Raw genomic sequence first — 13,585 nt, forward strand, 5'->3', positions numbered from 1 at the left:
CAGTTGTCGCCCTTCCCACACTTAACTATATGTTTTTTGTTAACACCCAAGCCTAAAATTGTATCCATTTTCCTGTAGGGTGGTGGAACAACTTTGCAGCCTGACAAATAACCCTGAATATTCTTGCATTCCACGTTTCCAACTGTCCACGAAAAGAGTCAAACTAGGCCCGGCGTAGTGGCTCACGCCTGTAATCCCAGCACTTTGGTAGACCGAGGCAGGCAGATCACCTGAGGTCGAGTTGGAGACCAGCCTGACCAACAAGGTGAAACCCTGTCTTCTACAATACAAAATTAGACGCATGTGGTGGCGGGCACCTGTAGTCCCAGCTACTCAGGAGGCTGAGGCAGGAGAATCGCTTGAACCCGGGAGGTGGAGGTTGTAGTGAGCCAAGATCAGGCCACTGCACTCTGTCACTCCTGCCTGGGTGACAGAGCGAGACTCCGTCTCAAAAAAAAAAAAAAAAGAAAAGAAAAAGAAAAAAAAGAAAAGAAAAAGGAGTCCAACTCTAAAATACTTGAAGAGATTTAATCTGAGCCAAATATGAGTGACCATGGCCTGTGACACAGCCCTCAGGAGGTCCTGAGAACGTGTGCCCAACGTGGTCGGGGTGTAGCTTGGTTTTATACGTTTTAGGGAGGCGTGAGGCATCAATGAAATGTAAGACACATTGGTTTTGTCCAGAAAGGCGGGACAACTTAAAGCAGGAGGCTTCCAGCTTACAGGTAGATTTTAGAATTTTCTGATTGGCAATTGCTTGAGTTTCTTTAAAGTTCTGGGATCAATAGAAAAGAATGTCTGGGTTAAGATAAAGAATTGTGAAGAAACAAGTTCTTATTTGAACAGGAGCCTTTGGGTGCTAGGGTCAGAGAGAAGAGGTTGTAAAATGTTTCTTCTCAGACTTAAAGCCTGTGTGGATGTTAACCCCGGAGAGGCATCGTGAGGCATGTTTGACCCCTGCTTCGCATCACGGCCTGAAACAGTCTCTGAGGTTAAATTTTTAAAAAGCTCTGGCCGAGGAGGAAGTCCATTCAGATGTTTTGAAGGTGGGGAGGTGGGGGGCTTAGGATTTTATTTTATTGTATTAATTTATTGAGTTTTTGAGACGGAGTCTAACTCTGTCGGCCAGGCTAGAGTGCTGTGGCGCCATCTCAACTCACTGCAACCTCCACCTCCCAGGTTGAAGCGATTCTCCTGCCTCAGCCTCCTGAGTAGCTGGGACTACAGGCACCTGCTACCACACCTGGTTAATTTTTGTATTTTTAGTAGAGACAGGGTTTCACCATGTTGGCTAGGCTAGTCTGGAACTCCTGACCTCAAGTGATCCGCCCACCTCAGCCTCCCAAAGAATTTTATTTTTGGTTTACAAAACCCTGCCTCATCTATTGGCCCATTCCTGGGCTGGCAGACTTGCTGCCTGGCCAGCTGAGTCAGGGGCTCTGAGATAACAACTGTCTTTTTATTTTTATTATTATTATTATTATTATTATTATACTTTAAGTTCTGGGGCAGGCACATGTGCAGAACGTGCAGTTTTGTTCCATAGGTATACACGTGCCATGGTGGTTTGCTGAACCCATCAACCATCATCTACATTAGGTATTTCTCCTAATGCTGTCCCTCCCCTAGCGCCCCCCCCCACCAACAGGCACCGGTGTGTGATGCTCCCCTCCCTGTGTCCATGTGCTTTCCCACTTCTGAGTGAGAACATGTGGTGTTTGGTTTTCTGTTCTTGTGATAGTTTGCTGAGAAGGATGGTTTCCAGCTTCATCCATGTCCCTGCAAAGGACATTAACTGATCCTTTTTTATGGCTGCATAGTATTCCATGGTGTCTATGTGCCACATTTTCTTTATCCAGTCTATTATTGATGGACACTTGGGTTGGTTCCAAGTCTTTGCTGCTGTGACTAGTGCTGCAATAAACGTACATATGCATGTGTCTTTATAGTAGAATGATTTATAATCCTTTGGGTATATACCCAGTAATGGGCTTGCTGGGTCAAATGGTCTTGAGCTGTCCCCTGCCTGTGGCCATACCCACCCCTCCCTAGGTCATCTGCACCCCTAGGTCAGAAACCTGCAAGGCTAGAGGGGCTGGGCCTGTGCCCCAGGTGGTGTGAGTGATGCATATCTTCAGAAGTAACAGGGTGAGCTTGCACACCGGAAGGTTTTTTCTTTTCTTTTTTGTTTTCTTTTCAGCCAGCAAAACCCCAGCAACATAATTGCACTTTAGAGGCATGAGGAAAATGTAATCATTCTTCATGGGAACACCATCTTTAAAGTGTTACCTCTTGGAGTGAATCCCGATGAATTACCCAACCAGAGCTCCTTCCGTGGTATTTTCTCCTGCACCTCTCCCCCGACCTCCCCATGTGGCATTGACTCTACCAATTAGCACTTTCTTTTTCCCTGGCCACAGTCCTGGGCTGGGATCGAGGGAGGGTGTGCACCCTAGGTCAGGGTAAGCAGGAGGACCCTGGGGGCTCCTTTTGAGGAGAAAGGGGATGCTGGAGCTGCCTGGGCATTTTGGCACCCTGAGGCAAGTCCGACTTGGGATGAAGCAGAGATGCAAAGAAAGCAGGGTCTTTCTGCCGTCTCATACTCCAGAGACCCCTCTCCCTGTGAACTTGCTGCTTCGCCCCCATTACCTCCAAAAGAAAGGCCCTACCCTGGACAATCTCCAGCCTCTGACATTTGGACGGCACTGCAGTGCAGGTGAAGCTTCCCTCCTCTGACCGTCCATTATGTTCCAGTAGAGTCTAGACTCTGGCTGCCTTTCAGGGAGGGCGCAGGTCACTCTTGCCAGCCATAATAAAGACGCAACATCAGCTTCTGAAGGCCAGGCTTTGAGGCTTTTTCTTTGCGTTCACACAGATAAGCATTTGGAAGACTTCTGTTTCTAATTCATTTAGTTAGATGCCTTTTGCCTTTTTTCTTTCTTTTTTTTTTTTAACGCTACCATTCTTTGGCTCCAAATACGAATTTCCATAATATTCTGCAGACACTCTGGAACTGGCACCAAGAGGCTGTAACCTCCAGAACGAAAATTAAATTAATTGAAAAAGTCTTCTGAATTATGTCCAGGTGCCATGGGAAGCATCTTTTGAAGGCCACAAGCTAGGCTGAGGAAGGGATGGGGAACTCACCGCTGGGGCAGTCTCCATGTTTCCCATTTATTTCACCAGTGGAACCCCAAGAAATAACGACGTTCTGACCATTTCCAAGGGACCCAAGTGGCCACGCTGCACCTTTCAACCTAACCCTTGGTAGCTCCCGGCCTCCTGCGGAAACCTTCCATGTGTCTTTAATTTTTAAGAATTAGTTCTTCTTCTGTTTATTTATTTATTGAGACCAAGTGTCACTCTGTCGTCCAGGCTGGAGTGCAGTGGTGCGATCTCAGCTCACTGCAACCTCCGCCTCCCAGGTTCAAGTACTCCTTGTGCCTCAGTCTCCTGAGTAGCTGTGGCTACAGGTGCTCATCACCATGCCTGGCTAATTTTTGTATTTTTAGTAGAGATGGGATTTCACCATGTTGGCCAGGCTGGTCTCGAACTCCTGACCTCAAGTGATCCACCAGCCTCGGCCTCCCAAAGTGCTGGTATTACAGGTGTGAGCCACCACCCCCGGCCAAAGATTAGTTCTTCTGACTTTGGACTTTTCATACCCTGCTCTCCAAACCAGTTTTATATGTTTTATACTGCACACACACGTGGGTTATAATTATATTCCATCCTCATGCACACACATGCACGTGCATGCACACACACATGCATGCATGCACACACATACATGCACACACTATTGCAGACTGGCTTTTTCTCCCACTTTCTAGGGGGGATCTGTGGTTTCTTGCCCACGGGGCTTTGTTTACTGGTCTGGGAAATGGGTCTAAATACACAGCTGCAGAATTCAAAGGAGGACTGAGAATCAAACTACGCTGCACAGAACACGGAACTCCATGGAACAGAAAAGAAAGCATCGGGGCAGGGGGTTGTCAGAAGGAACCATTTCCAATGATAAGTGCATCCTTGAAGAAAATATGTCTAGACTGGGCACGGTGGCTCACACCTGTAATCCCAGCACTTCGGGAGGCTGAGGCGGGCGGATCACCTGAGGTCAGAAGTTTGAGACCAGCCTGACCAACATGGAGAAACCCCGTCCCTATTAAAAATACAAAATTAGCCTGGTGTGGTGGTGCACACCTGTAATCTCAGCTACTTGGGAGGTTGAGGCAGGAGAGTCACTTGAACCCAGGAGGTGGAGGTTGCAGTGAGCCAAGATCACGCCACTACATTCCAGCCTGGGTGACAGAAAAAGACTCTGTCTCAAAAAAAAAAAGAAAGAAAGAGAACAAGGAAATATGTCAATATGTCTAGACTGGGCACGGTGGTTCACACCTGTAATCACAGCACTTTGGGAAGCTGAGGTGGGTGGATCACCTGAGGTCAGAAGTTCAAGACCAGCCTGGCCAACATGGTGAAACACCATCTCTACTAAAATTACAGAAAAAATTTACAGGGCGTGGTGGTGAGTGCCTGTAATCTCAGCTACTCTGGAGGCTGAGGCACGAGAATCACTTGAACTTGGGAGGCAGAGGTTGCAGTGAGCCGAGATCGTGCCTCTTCACTCCGACCTGGGTAACAGAGAGAGACTCTGTCTCAAAAGATAAATAAATAAAAGAAAAAGAAAATATGTCTAGAGAGAAATGTTGGCATTCTTTCTGAGTGGCAAGATGCTAGGTGCTGTGCTGGTGGTGATACAGTTTGCCTCTGTGTCCCTGCCCAACTCGTCAAACTGAAATCCCCAGTGTTGGAGGTGGGGGCCTGGTGGGAGGTGACTGGATCATGGGGTCAGATCCTTCATGAATGGTTTTGCACCGCCCCCCTCAATTAAACCTCTTTCCTTCATAAATTACCTAGTCTTAGGTAGCTCTTCATAGCGGTGCGAGAATGGGCTCATATAAGCTCCCATTGTTTCTACATTATGGTGAGTTGTAGAATTATTTCATTACACATTACAATATAATAATAATAATGGAAATAAAGTGCACAATCAATGTCATGTGCTTGAATCATCCTGAAACCATCCCTCCCACCCTTGGTCCCATGGAAAAATTGTATTGCATGAAACTGGTCCCTGGTACCAAAAAGGTTGGGGACTGCTGCTCTAACCATCAAGGAGGTGGACACAAATCCCCACTTCTTCCAAAGTGTATGACATTAAAAAATTAGGAAAAGAATAATTTCACTATGGAGGAACCTCACAGACATAATTCAGATAGGATGCGTGGGCTAATTGATGGGTGAGTGGGTGGATGGATGGATGGATGGATGGATGGATGGATAGGTGGATGGATGGATGGGTAGATGTGTGCATGGATGTGTGGGTGGATGAATTGAGGGTGGGTGGGTGGCTGGAGTGGATTGTGGGTGGACGAATGGATGGATGAATGAGTGGATAGATGAAGGGTTGGATGAATGGGGCGGTGGATGTATGTATGTATGGGTGGGTGGGTGGGTGGGTGGGTGGGTGGGTGGATGGATGGATGGATGGATGGATGGATGGATAAATACATGGGTGGGTGGGTGCATGGATGGACAGACGGATGAATAGATGGATAGGCGGCTGGATATTCTTATCTCCCTGTTCTCTCAAATTGTGACCAACAGATGTTCTCCTGATGTCTAGATTATCTTTTTTTTTTTTTTTTTTTTTTTTTTTTGAGACAGAGTCTCACTCTGTCACCCAGGCTGGAAAGAAGTGGCGCGATCTCAGTTCACTGCAAGCTCTGTCTCCTGGGTTCACACCATTCTCCTGCCTCAGCCTCCCGAGTAGCTGGGACTACAGGTGCCTGCCACCACGCCCGGCTAATTTTTTGTATTTTTAGTAGAGACGGGTTTTCACCCTGTGTTAGACAAGGTGGTCTCGATCTCATGACCTCGTGATCTGCTCACCTCGGCCTCCCAAAGTGCTGGGATTACAAGTGTGAGCCACCATGCCCGGCTTTTTTTTTTTTTTTTTTTTTTTTTTTTTTTTTTTTAGACAGAGTTTTGCTCTTGTTGCCCAGGCTGGAGTGCAATGGCGTGATCTCAGCTCACCGCAACCTCCACTTCCCGGGTTCAAGTGATTGCCCTGCCTCAGCCTCCCGAGTAGCTGGGATTACAGGCATGCACCACCATGCCCAGCTAATTTTGTATTTTTAGTAGAGACAGGGTTTCTCCATGTTGGTCAGGCTGGTCTTGAACTCCCGACCTCAGGTGATCCACCCTCCTCGGCTTCCCAAAGTGCTGGGATTACAGGTGGGAGCCACCGTATCCGGCCTCTAGATTATTCTTAGAGAGTCAGATTCAAAACCGATACATTTGCAGTATGAAATATATGCACATGTATATTCCTGTACCATTACCCTGAGTCAGGTCAACTCTGCCACCCATTCGAGCTTAAGAATGTGATCTTCGGGAACGAGTAGCATCAGATCTTTTGTCTAGCTGCATTTGCCAGGGTATAGCCCACTCGCAATTTTCTTCCATGTACCCCTAACTGCTTGGCTCCTGCACCACCAACTCAGTTTTTTTCTCCTCAGGTTCCTACAGTGCTCTATTCTTGGTGATTTCTCAACATGCCCAGTTATTCAACAAAGCTTTTTCACGTTTTAAAAAATATTTTATTTATTTTTGCTTATTTTTATTTTTTGTAGAGACAAGGTCTCTCTCTGTTGCCCAGGCTGGTCTCAAACTCCTGGACTCAAGAGATCCTACCATCTCAGCCTCCCGAGTATCTGGGACCACAGGAATGTGCCACCATGTCCGGCTCATTTTATAATTTTAGAGATGGGGTCTCTCTGTGTTACCCAGGCTGGTCTCAAACTCCTGGGCCCAAGTGATCCTCTGACCTCAGCCTCTTGAGTAGCTGGGACCACAGGACTGCACCACCATGCCCAGGTTATTTTATTTTAGAGATGGGCTCTCACTATATTGCCCAGGCTGGTCTCAAACTCCTGGCCTCAAGCAATCCCCCAGTCTCAGCCCTCCCCAAGTCCTAGGATTACAGGGAGGAGCCACCATGCCCGGCCTCCACAAAGCTTTTTGAGTATCTGCTCTGTGGGATACAGCAGTAGAATCAAACAGCTGTGGCTCTGCTTCTGGGAGCAGCAAGTGTTTATTTTAATAGCCCTTAATTTATGTGTGTTTATTTAGATTTATTCGTGTTTATCTGAGCCTCCCAATAAGCTGTGGAGCAGTCACATCTTTGTTTGTACCTCAGCACCTGGCAGAGAGCCCAACAAAGAGAGGCAGCCTTTGAGAAGCTAAATTACTCAATTGAATGCATACACAACAAAACGTAGCTCCCCCAAAAGGCTAGGCATTTAGATAATGAGGTTTCCTATCTTTCCATACAGACTCACATGCACACACACGGTATACATGCATATATGTGCTATGAATGAGGTTTCCAATCGTTCCATTCACACACATGCACACACACATTCAGTATGCATGCTTACACGTGCCATGGGCAGGGTGCTGTCTGCTCTCCAAATTCCTGTGTTGACGTTCTGTTCCCCATGTGTCTGTACTTGCAGCAAGGAAATAATTAAGGTGAAATGAAATCGTAAAGTTAGGACCCTAGGCAGTAAAGTTAGCGCCTTTATGAGAAGAGATACCAGAGGACTTGCCTGCTCTGTGTCTCCGCCATGTGAGAACACAGCAAACCAAGAAGAGAGCCCTCGCCAGGAACTGAACCAACCAGTTCCTTGATCTTGGACTTCCCAGTCTCCAGAACTGTGAGAAAATCAATTCCTTTTGTTTAAGTACCCAGTCTACGCTATTTTATTATGGCAGCCTGAGAAGACTAATATAGTATTTACATACACGCCCCTGTCCACTGTCCGTCCATCCATTTCTCATGCATGTGTGAGACTCCAGTTGCTTATCCCATATCCTTTCTTTCTTCCTTTATATTAAGGGACCTTGAATTTACTGATCTTGGCAATGTGACGGCTGGAAGACGATATCTTCATTCTCCTTTGCAGTTAGGTGTAACCAAAAATCTATGTTCTAGTTAATAAAATCAATGTAAACCAAAGTTATTGGGTGAAACTTCTGAGGAGTCCCTTAAGAGGGGGACTATGGCCGGGCACAGTGGCTCAAGCCTGTAATCCCAGCACTTCGGGAGGCCGAGACGGGCAGATCACGAGGTCAAGAGATCGAGACCATCCTGGCTAACACGGTGAAACCCCGTCTCTACTAAAAAATACAAAAAAAAAAAAAAAAAAAAAACAACAACAACTAGCCGGACGTGGTGGCGGGCGCCTATAGTCCCAGCTACTCGGGAGGCTGAGGCAGGAGAATGGCATAAAACCCAGGAGGCGGAGCTTGCAGTGAGCTGAGATCCGGCCACTACACTCCAGCTTGGGCGACAGAGCAAGACTCCGTCTCAAAAAAAAAAAAAAAGAGGGGGACTGGTGGCCAACAAGCCCACTTTTCACTTTCTCTGCATCATGCCGGGCCTGCCTGGAATAATGATGTGATGTCTGGAGTTCCAGCAGCTAGCTTAGAGCAGGAAGTCCTCTAGAGGGTAGAGGTCCTATTCCAAGAATGACAGAATATATGGAGCAAAGGTGCCAGGGTGGTTGGTGACACTGCAAGATGGCCGTGCCAGGCCCAGAGCAACTCTGCTGACCTCACTACAGACAGAGGAGTACGTTTTTAACCTTACCGTTCAAAAAGTCAGATTTGTTTCAGTGTTATTTAAATCATTTTTTTTTTTTAATTTCTGGCCTCCATTGCCAGGGGCTGAGCAAAATTTATAGTAGAGACCTCCTGTGAGGTACTTGTGGGCAACCAAGGCATTTAAGAGGTGTCTGAGCCACATGCAGTGTCGGCTGTAGACACTCAAATGAAGTCTCATGAGTCAGTGGGAAGATGGATGTACAGATAGGTGGATGGGTGGGAGTTGTGGATGTATGGATAAATGGACAGCCATCTGGATGCATGGATTGATTGAGAGATAAATGGGTAGATGAATAAATAAATGGGTGGATGAATGAATGCATGGACAAATGGGTGGGTGAGTGGATGGATGGATGGGTGGGTGGATGGGTGGATGGGTGAATAGATAGAGGGTTGGATGAATGGGTAGGTGGATGTGTGGGTGGATGAATGAATGGATAAACACATGGGTGGGTGGGTGAATGGATGGATGAAAGGGTGGGTGTACACATGGATGGATGGATGGATGATAGATAAGGGTTTGGTGAATGGGTGGCTGAATGTATGTATGGATGAATGAATGGATGGATGGATGGATGGATGGACAGACAGATGAATAATTTGGTGAATAGGTGGGTGGATGTGTAGATGAATGGTTGTATCCATGAATGGATGGATGGGTGGGTGCACAGATGGATATGTCATCTGGATAGATGGATGGATAATTGGATGGATGGATAAATAGGTGCATGGATAGACGGATGGATGGGTGGCTAGAAAAATAGATGGATGAATAGACAGACGGGTGAGTGGACGGATGGATTGATAGACTTACAAACAAGTAAATTTCTACCTGATATTTTTGTATTGTCGTATAACTTTCTGTGTGTTCGTTCATTGAGGAACAACTGTGAATCAGGGGCTCTGGATTCATTAGCCCACCTCTGCTGATGAGGAAACATCCCAGGGCCATTGAGCTTGTCAGTGGTGGGCTGGGATTAAAATCAAGAGCCCTTTGCTTCTGAGTCCAGGCCATTTGCAGCACATTGCCTTGTGACTGCCTCAAAACCACAGGAATTTTCCTCAGAGTGTTCACAGTGGTCAAAGATAAAGAGTGTCTTGTATCCCAGAGTTCATACATTGGAAATTTTATGGTTTTTGCCCATCAGTGGTGCAAATCATTTTTAAAACAGTAATTTAATTTGGCACAAACTTGATGTGTGATCCTATGTCTGTGTGTCTTTTTAATTGTCTTACCTGTAGCATTGGTTGAGTCTTCGGAAGAAATTAAAAGGCATTAGGGAAGTTGCATAATATACAAACAACTACTTTGTTGATGAAGCTTATGCTTGCATTTAGTTTGACTTAGAGTCAAGAAAGAATCAACTTCCCAGAATCCTGTATTTGAAGCAGGAATCCTGTTTACCCCTAAGTCTGCTTAGATGGGTAAACAACCTTGTGGGTTAGAACCGGTGGTCCGTTAGGACTGTATCCAAGACCTAAGGTTGAGTCTTGATCATGACAAGTGTTGACTATGATGGTCCCAGTGCTGAATCTGAGAGAGCCACCCTAGGGTGTTCCGAAACATAGAATGTGACAGGAGAGCTGTTGGAATTTGTGTCTGTTAATTTGTGTTTATCTGAGTTTTCCAACAAGCTAGGAGCAGGCTCAGCTTTGTTTTTAACACGGTACCTGGCAGACAGCCCAATGTACAGACTGGGTACTTTAGATTCTTAATTGCTCAACTGAATGCAGGCAAGGCAAAAGTGAGCAGACCACAAAACACTCTGCAATAACAAAGCTCCTTATCTCTTTTCTTTTGCGCACACACACACACACACACAAACACACAAATGTGTGAGAATGCTACATGGTAAAAGTTAGCTTACATATGAATTATAAAATGCCTGATTGTTTCAGTTATTATGTATAACTAGTTATCCCAAAATTTACTGGTTTAAAAGAGTCACTGCAGCCAGGTGCGGTGGCTGACGCCTGTAATCCCAGCACTTTGGGAGGCCAAGGCGGGCAGATCACGAGGTCAGGAGTTCGAGAGCAGCCTGGCCAATATAGTGAAACTGTATCTCTACTAAAAATATTAGCTGGACATGGTGGTGCGTGCCTGTGGTCCCAGCTACTTGGGAGGCTGAGGCAGGAGGATTGCTTGAACCTGGGAGGCTGAGGTTGTGGTGAGCCGAGATCCTGCTACTGTATTCCAGCCTGGGCAACAGAGTGAGACTCCATCACAAAAAAAAAGAAAAAAGAAAAAACAAAGAGCCACTGCATGTATTTTCTTCATAAATCTGCAGTGTGGACAGATCGCAGCATGGGTGACTCTTCTGCTGAATTAGAAGGCTGGGGCTAAATCACAGAAGCTTTGCTCATCCACGTTTCTGATGCTTGAGGCTGGCTGTTGAAAAAGACTAGGACCAGGTACAGGATGTATAGGGCTGAATGCAGAATGAAAACATGAAGTCCCTTGCCCAAACTTTATTAAGAATTTCAGGATGACAGAAACAGAGTATTCATCCAAGCATGGGGTCCCCTTCTGAGCACAAGTCCACCTGCATAGACTGTGGGCTCAGGAAATTGGCCCTGGCTTAGGTATCTGGTGTGGCCGTCACCAAGAACAGCCACCCACGGCCTCGCTGCACGGCTTGGGCTTCTTCACAGCGTATTGGCTGGATCCCAAAAGTGAACACAGAGAAGGAGGGAGGCAAAGTGAGGTGACAGTTACAGCACATTTACAACCTGGTTTCTGAAGTCACGTGGCATCACTTCTGCACAAAAGCAGCCACAAATATCCACCCAATTTCAAGGAAACGGGAATTAGATTCCCACTCCTGATGGGAAGCGCCAAGGTTCTGGAAGACAGTGTGGGACAGAAATATTGCTGTGGCCATTTATGAAAAATATAATCTCTTCCAACAACAGTATGTGCATCATTGTAGCTACAGAGCTAACGCAAGCACATTTAAGCACTGTAATGTAATAACATGTGAAAATTATGTTTATTTATCCAATAAACATTGACTTAGCAAATAGAGTGTTACAGATTGTCTCCTACATGCAAAGCATGCCAAGGTGAGTAAGTCCTTTTTCTTTCATCAAATAGCCCAATTGTTCTGTTGAGGGAGAGCAAAAAAGAAAACAGAACAGCACAACAACGACACCACCAGAAATAACAATTTATCTCACACAACGTGATATAGTCTACAGATGATGGACACACAGTGCTGTGCCAGGAAAAAGGAGAAAAACGGAGGCCATGCTGGTTGAGAAATGTTTCGCGAATGAGACTGCATTTAAGCTGGGTTGTGTAGCATGTGTAGGAGTCTTCCAGATAGAAAATGTACAGGCATCCATTCCAGAGAGCATACATACATGAGCAAAAACACAGACATTGAGGGAAAAAATTATGACCTTAATGAGTAGGAGGAGAATTGGGAGGTGAGGGTGGGTAGGTAGTCTGGGATCAGGTGGGGATGAACCTTGTATGCCTTACCGAGTTGATATGGTTTGGCTCTCTGCTCCCACTCAAATCTCATCTCGAATTGTAATCCCTGCGTGGAATACAGTGAAAACAGATCGACATTATTGTGCTCTCAGTGGTTCACTCCTGTACACCCAGCACTTGTGGAGTCTAAGGGGGAGCATCTCTTGTGGCCAGAAGTTTGAGACCAACCTGGGCAACACAATGACACCCTATCTCTCTAACAACAACAAAAAAAAATTAGCAGGACATAGTGGTGCACACCTGGAGTCTCAGTTACTTGGGAGGCTGAGGTGGGATGATCACTTGAGCCTAGGAATTCAAAGTTACGGTGAGGTATGATCGTGCCTCTGCACTCCAGCCCGGGTGACAGAGTGAGATCTGGTCTCTAAAAACAAATAAATAAGTATTTTTTAAAAATTTCTGCACTTGAGCTTTTAGAGGCTGTTCACGCCTTAGCTCCCTGGCTTGGAAGCCTTCCTGGCTGCCAAATCCATAAGCCTGAGCTGCCTCAGCGAAGGCGGAGAGACCACTTGGAGCTAAACCAAGCTGCCCCAGCTGAGTCATCGAAACCAGCCTGCTCCTGGCCACCCGGCAGCTGAGCACTGACTCATAAGCGAATCCAACTGACCCCCGAGCTGCCTCGCTGAGCCAAACCCAAATAGCTGAGCCACAGAATCGGGAATGAACTAAATGGGTGTTGTTTTAAAGCACCACGTTTTGGAGTGGTTTGTCATGCTGCAAAAGTTAATCACTGTTTACCTAACGAGCTTCTCAACGTCCCCACATCCCCATTCCAACACAGACACTACTGAGAATTTGCCGAGTTTTCAACGCTTTGCTAGGCACCTTGAGGGACACAAGATAAAGCATCCTCAAGGGCTTTGCCATCCTTTTTGGGGTTGGAGAAAGGGGAGGTACACATACATGTTCAGTTCATGACCATAAACTGTTTCTCTGGCTTTGATTTCCATGCTTAATCATCTTCTGGTGATTAACGCCAAACTGGCTAGTCTGTGGTTTGCAGATTCTTCCAACATTTAAAGAATATCCTCTGTTCGGTCTTGGTTGGCCATATATGGGCAGCAAAAATCCAACGGGATCACATTAATAGCTGCTTGAATTATAAGCCATGTATTTCTCATATTTTATTGCACTAAAACCTGAAGCAGGCAGTAAGAACCACCACATTTATAATACACTTTATGCCATCTATGTCTCCTCATCATCTTATGAGAAGCTATTGACATCCCTAATATTCGATTGCACTAGAACCTTAAACAGGCAGTAAGAACCATCACATTTATAATACACTTTATGCCATCTGTCTCTCCTGATAATCTTATGAGGAAGTCATTGACATCCCTAATATTAAAAAAA

The 13,585-nt window shown here is 46.0% G+C and overlaps 1 protein-coding gene across 1 annotated transcript in view; it reads right to left on the reverse strand.

Moving 5' to 3' along the window:
• LOC126946772 (CD99 antigen-like) overlaps positions 1 to 3,165 on the reverse strand; it is a 52,729-nt gene extending 49,564 nt beyond the window's left edge. Inside the window, exon 1 of the mRNA XM_050777430.1 lies at positions 3,148 to 3,165. Coding sequence (XP_050633387.1) covers positions 3,148 to 3,165 — 18 coding nt within the window. The remainder of the gene's footprint in view (positions 1 to 3,147) is intronic.
• Between the last annotated feature and the right edge of the window lie 10,420 nt (positions 3,166 to 13,585).

This window comes from Macaca thibetana, chromosome X (genome assembly GCF_024542745.1).
Source record: "Macaca thibetana thibetana isolate TM-01 chromosome X, ASM2454274v1, whole genome shotgun sequence".
Classification (NCBI taxonomy): domain Eukaryota; kingdom Metazoa; phylum Chordata; class Mammalia; order Primates; family Cercopithecidae; genus Macaca; species Macaca thibetana.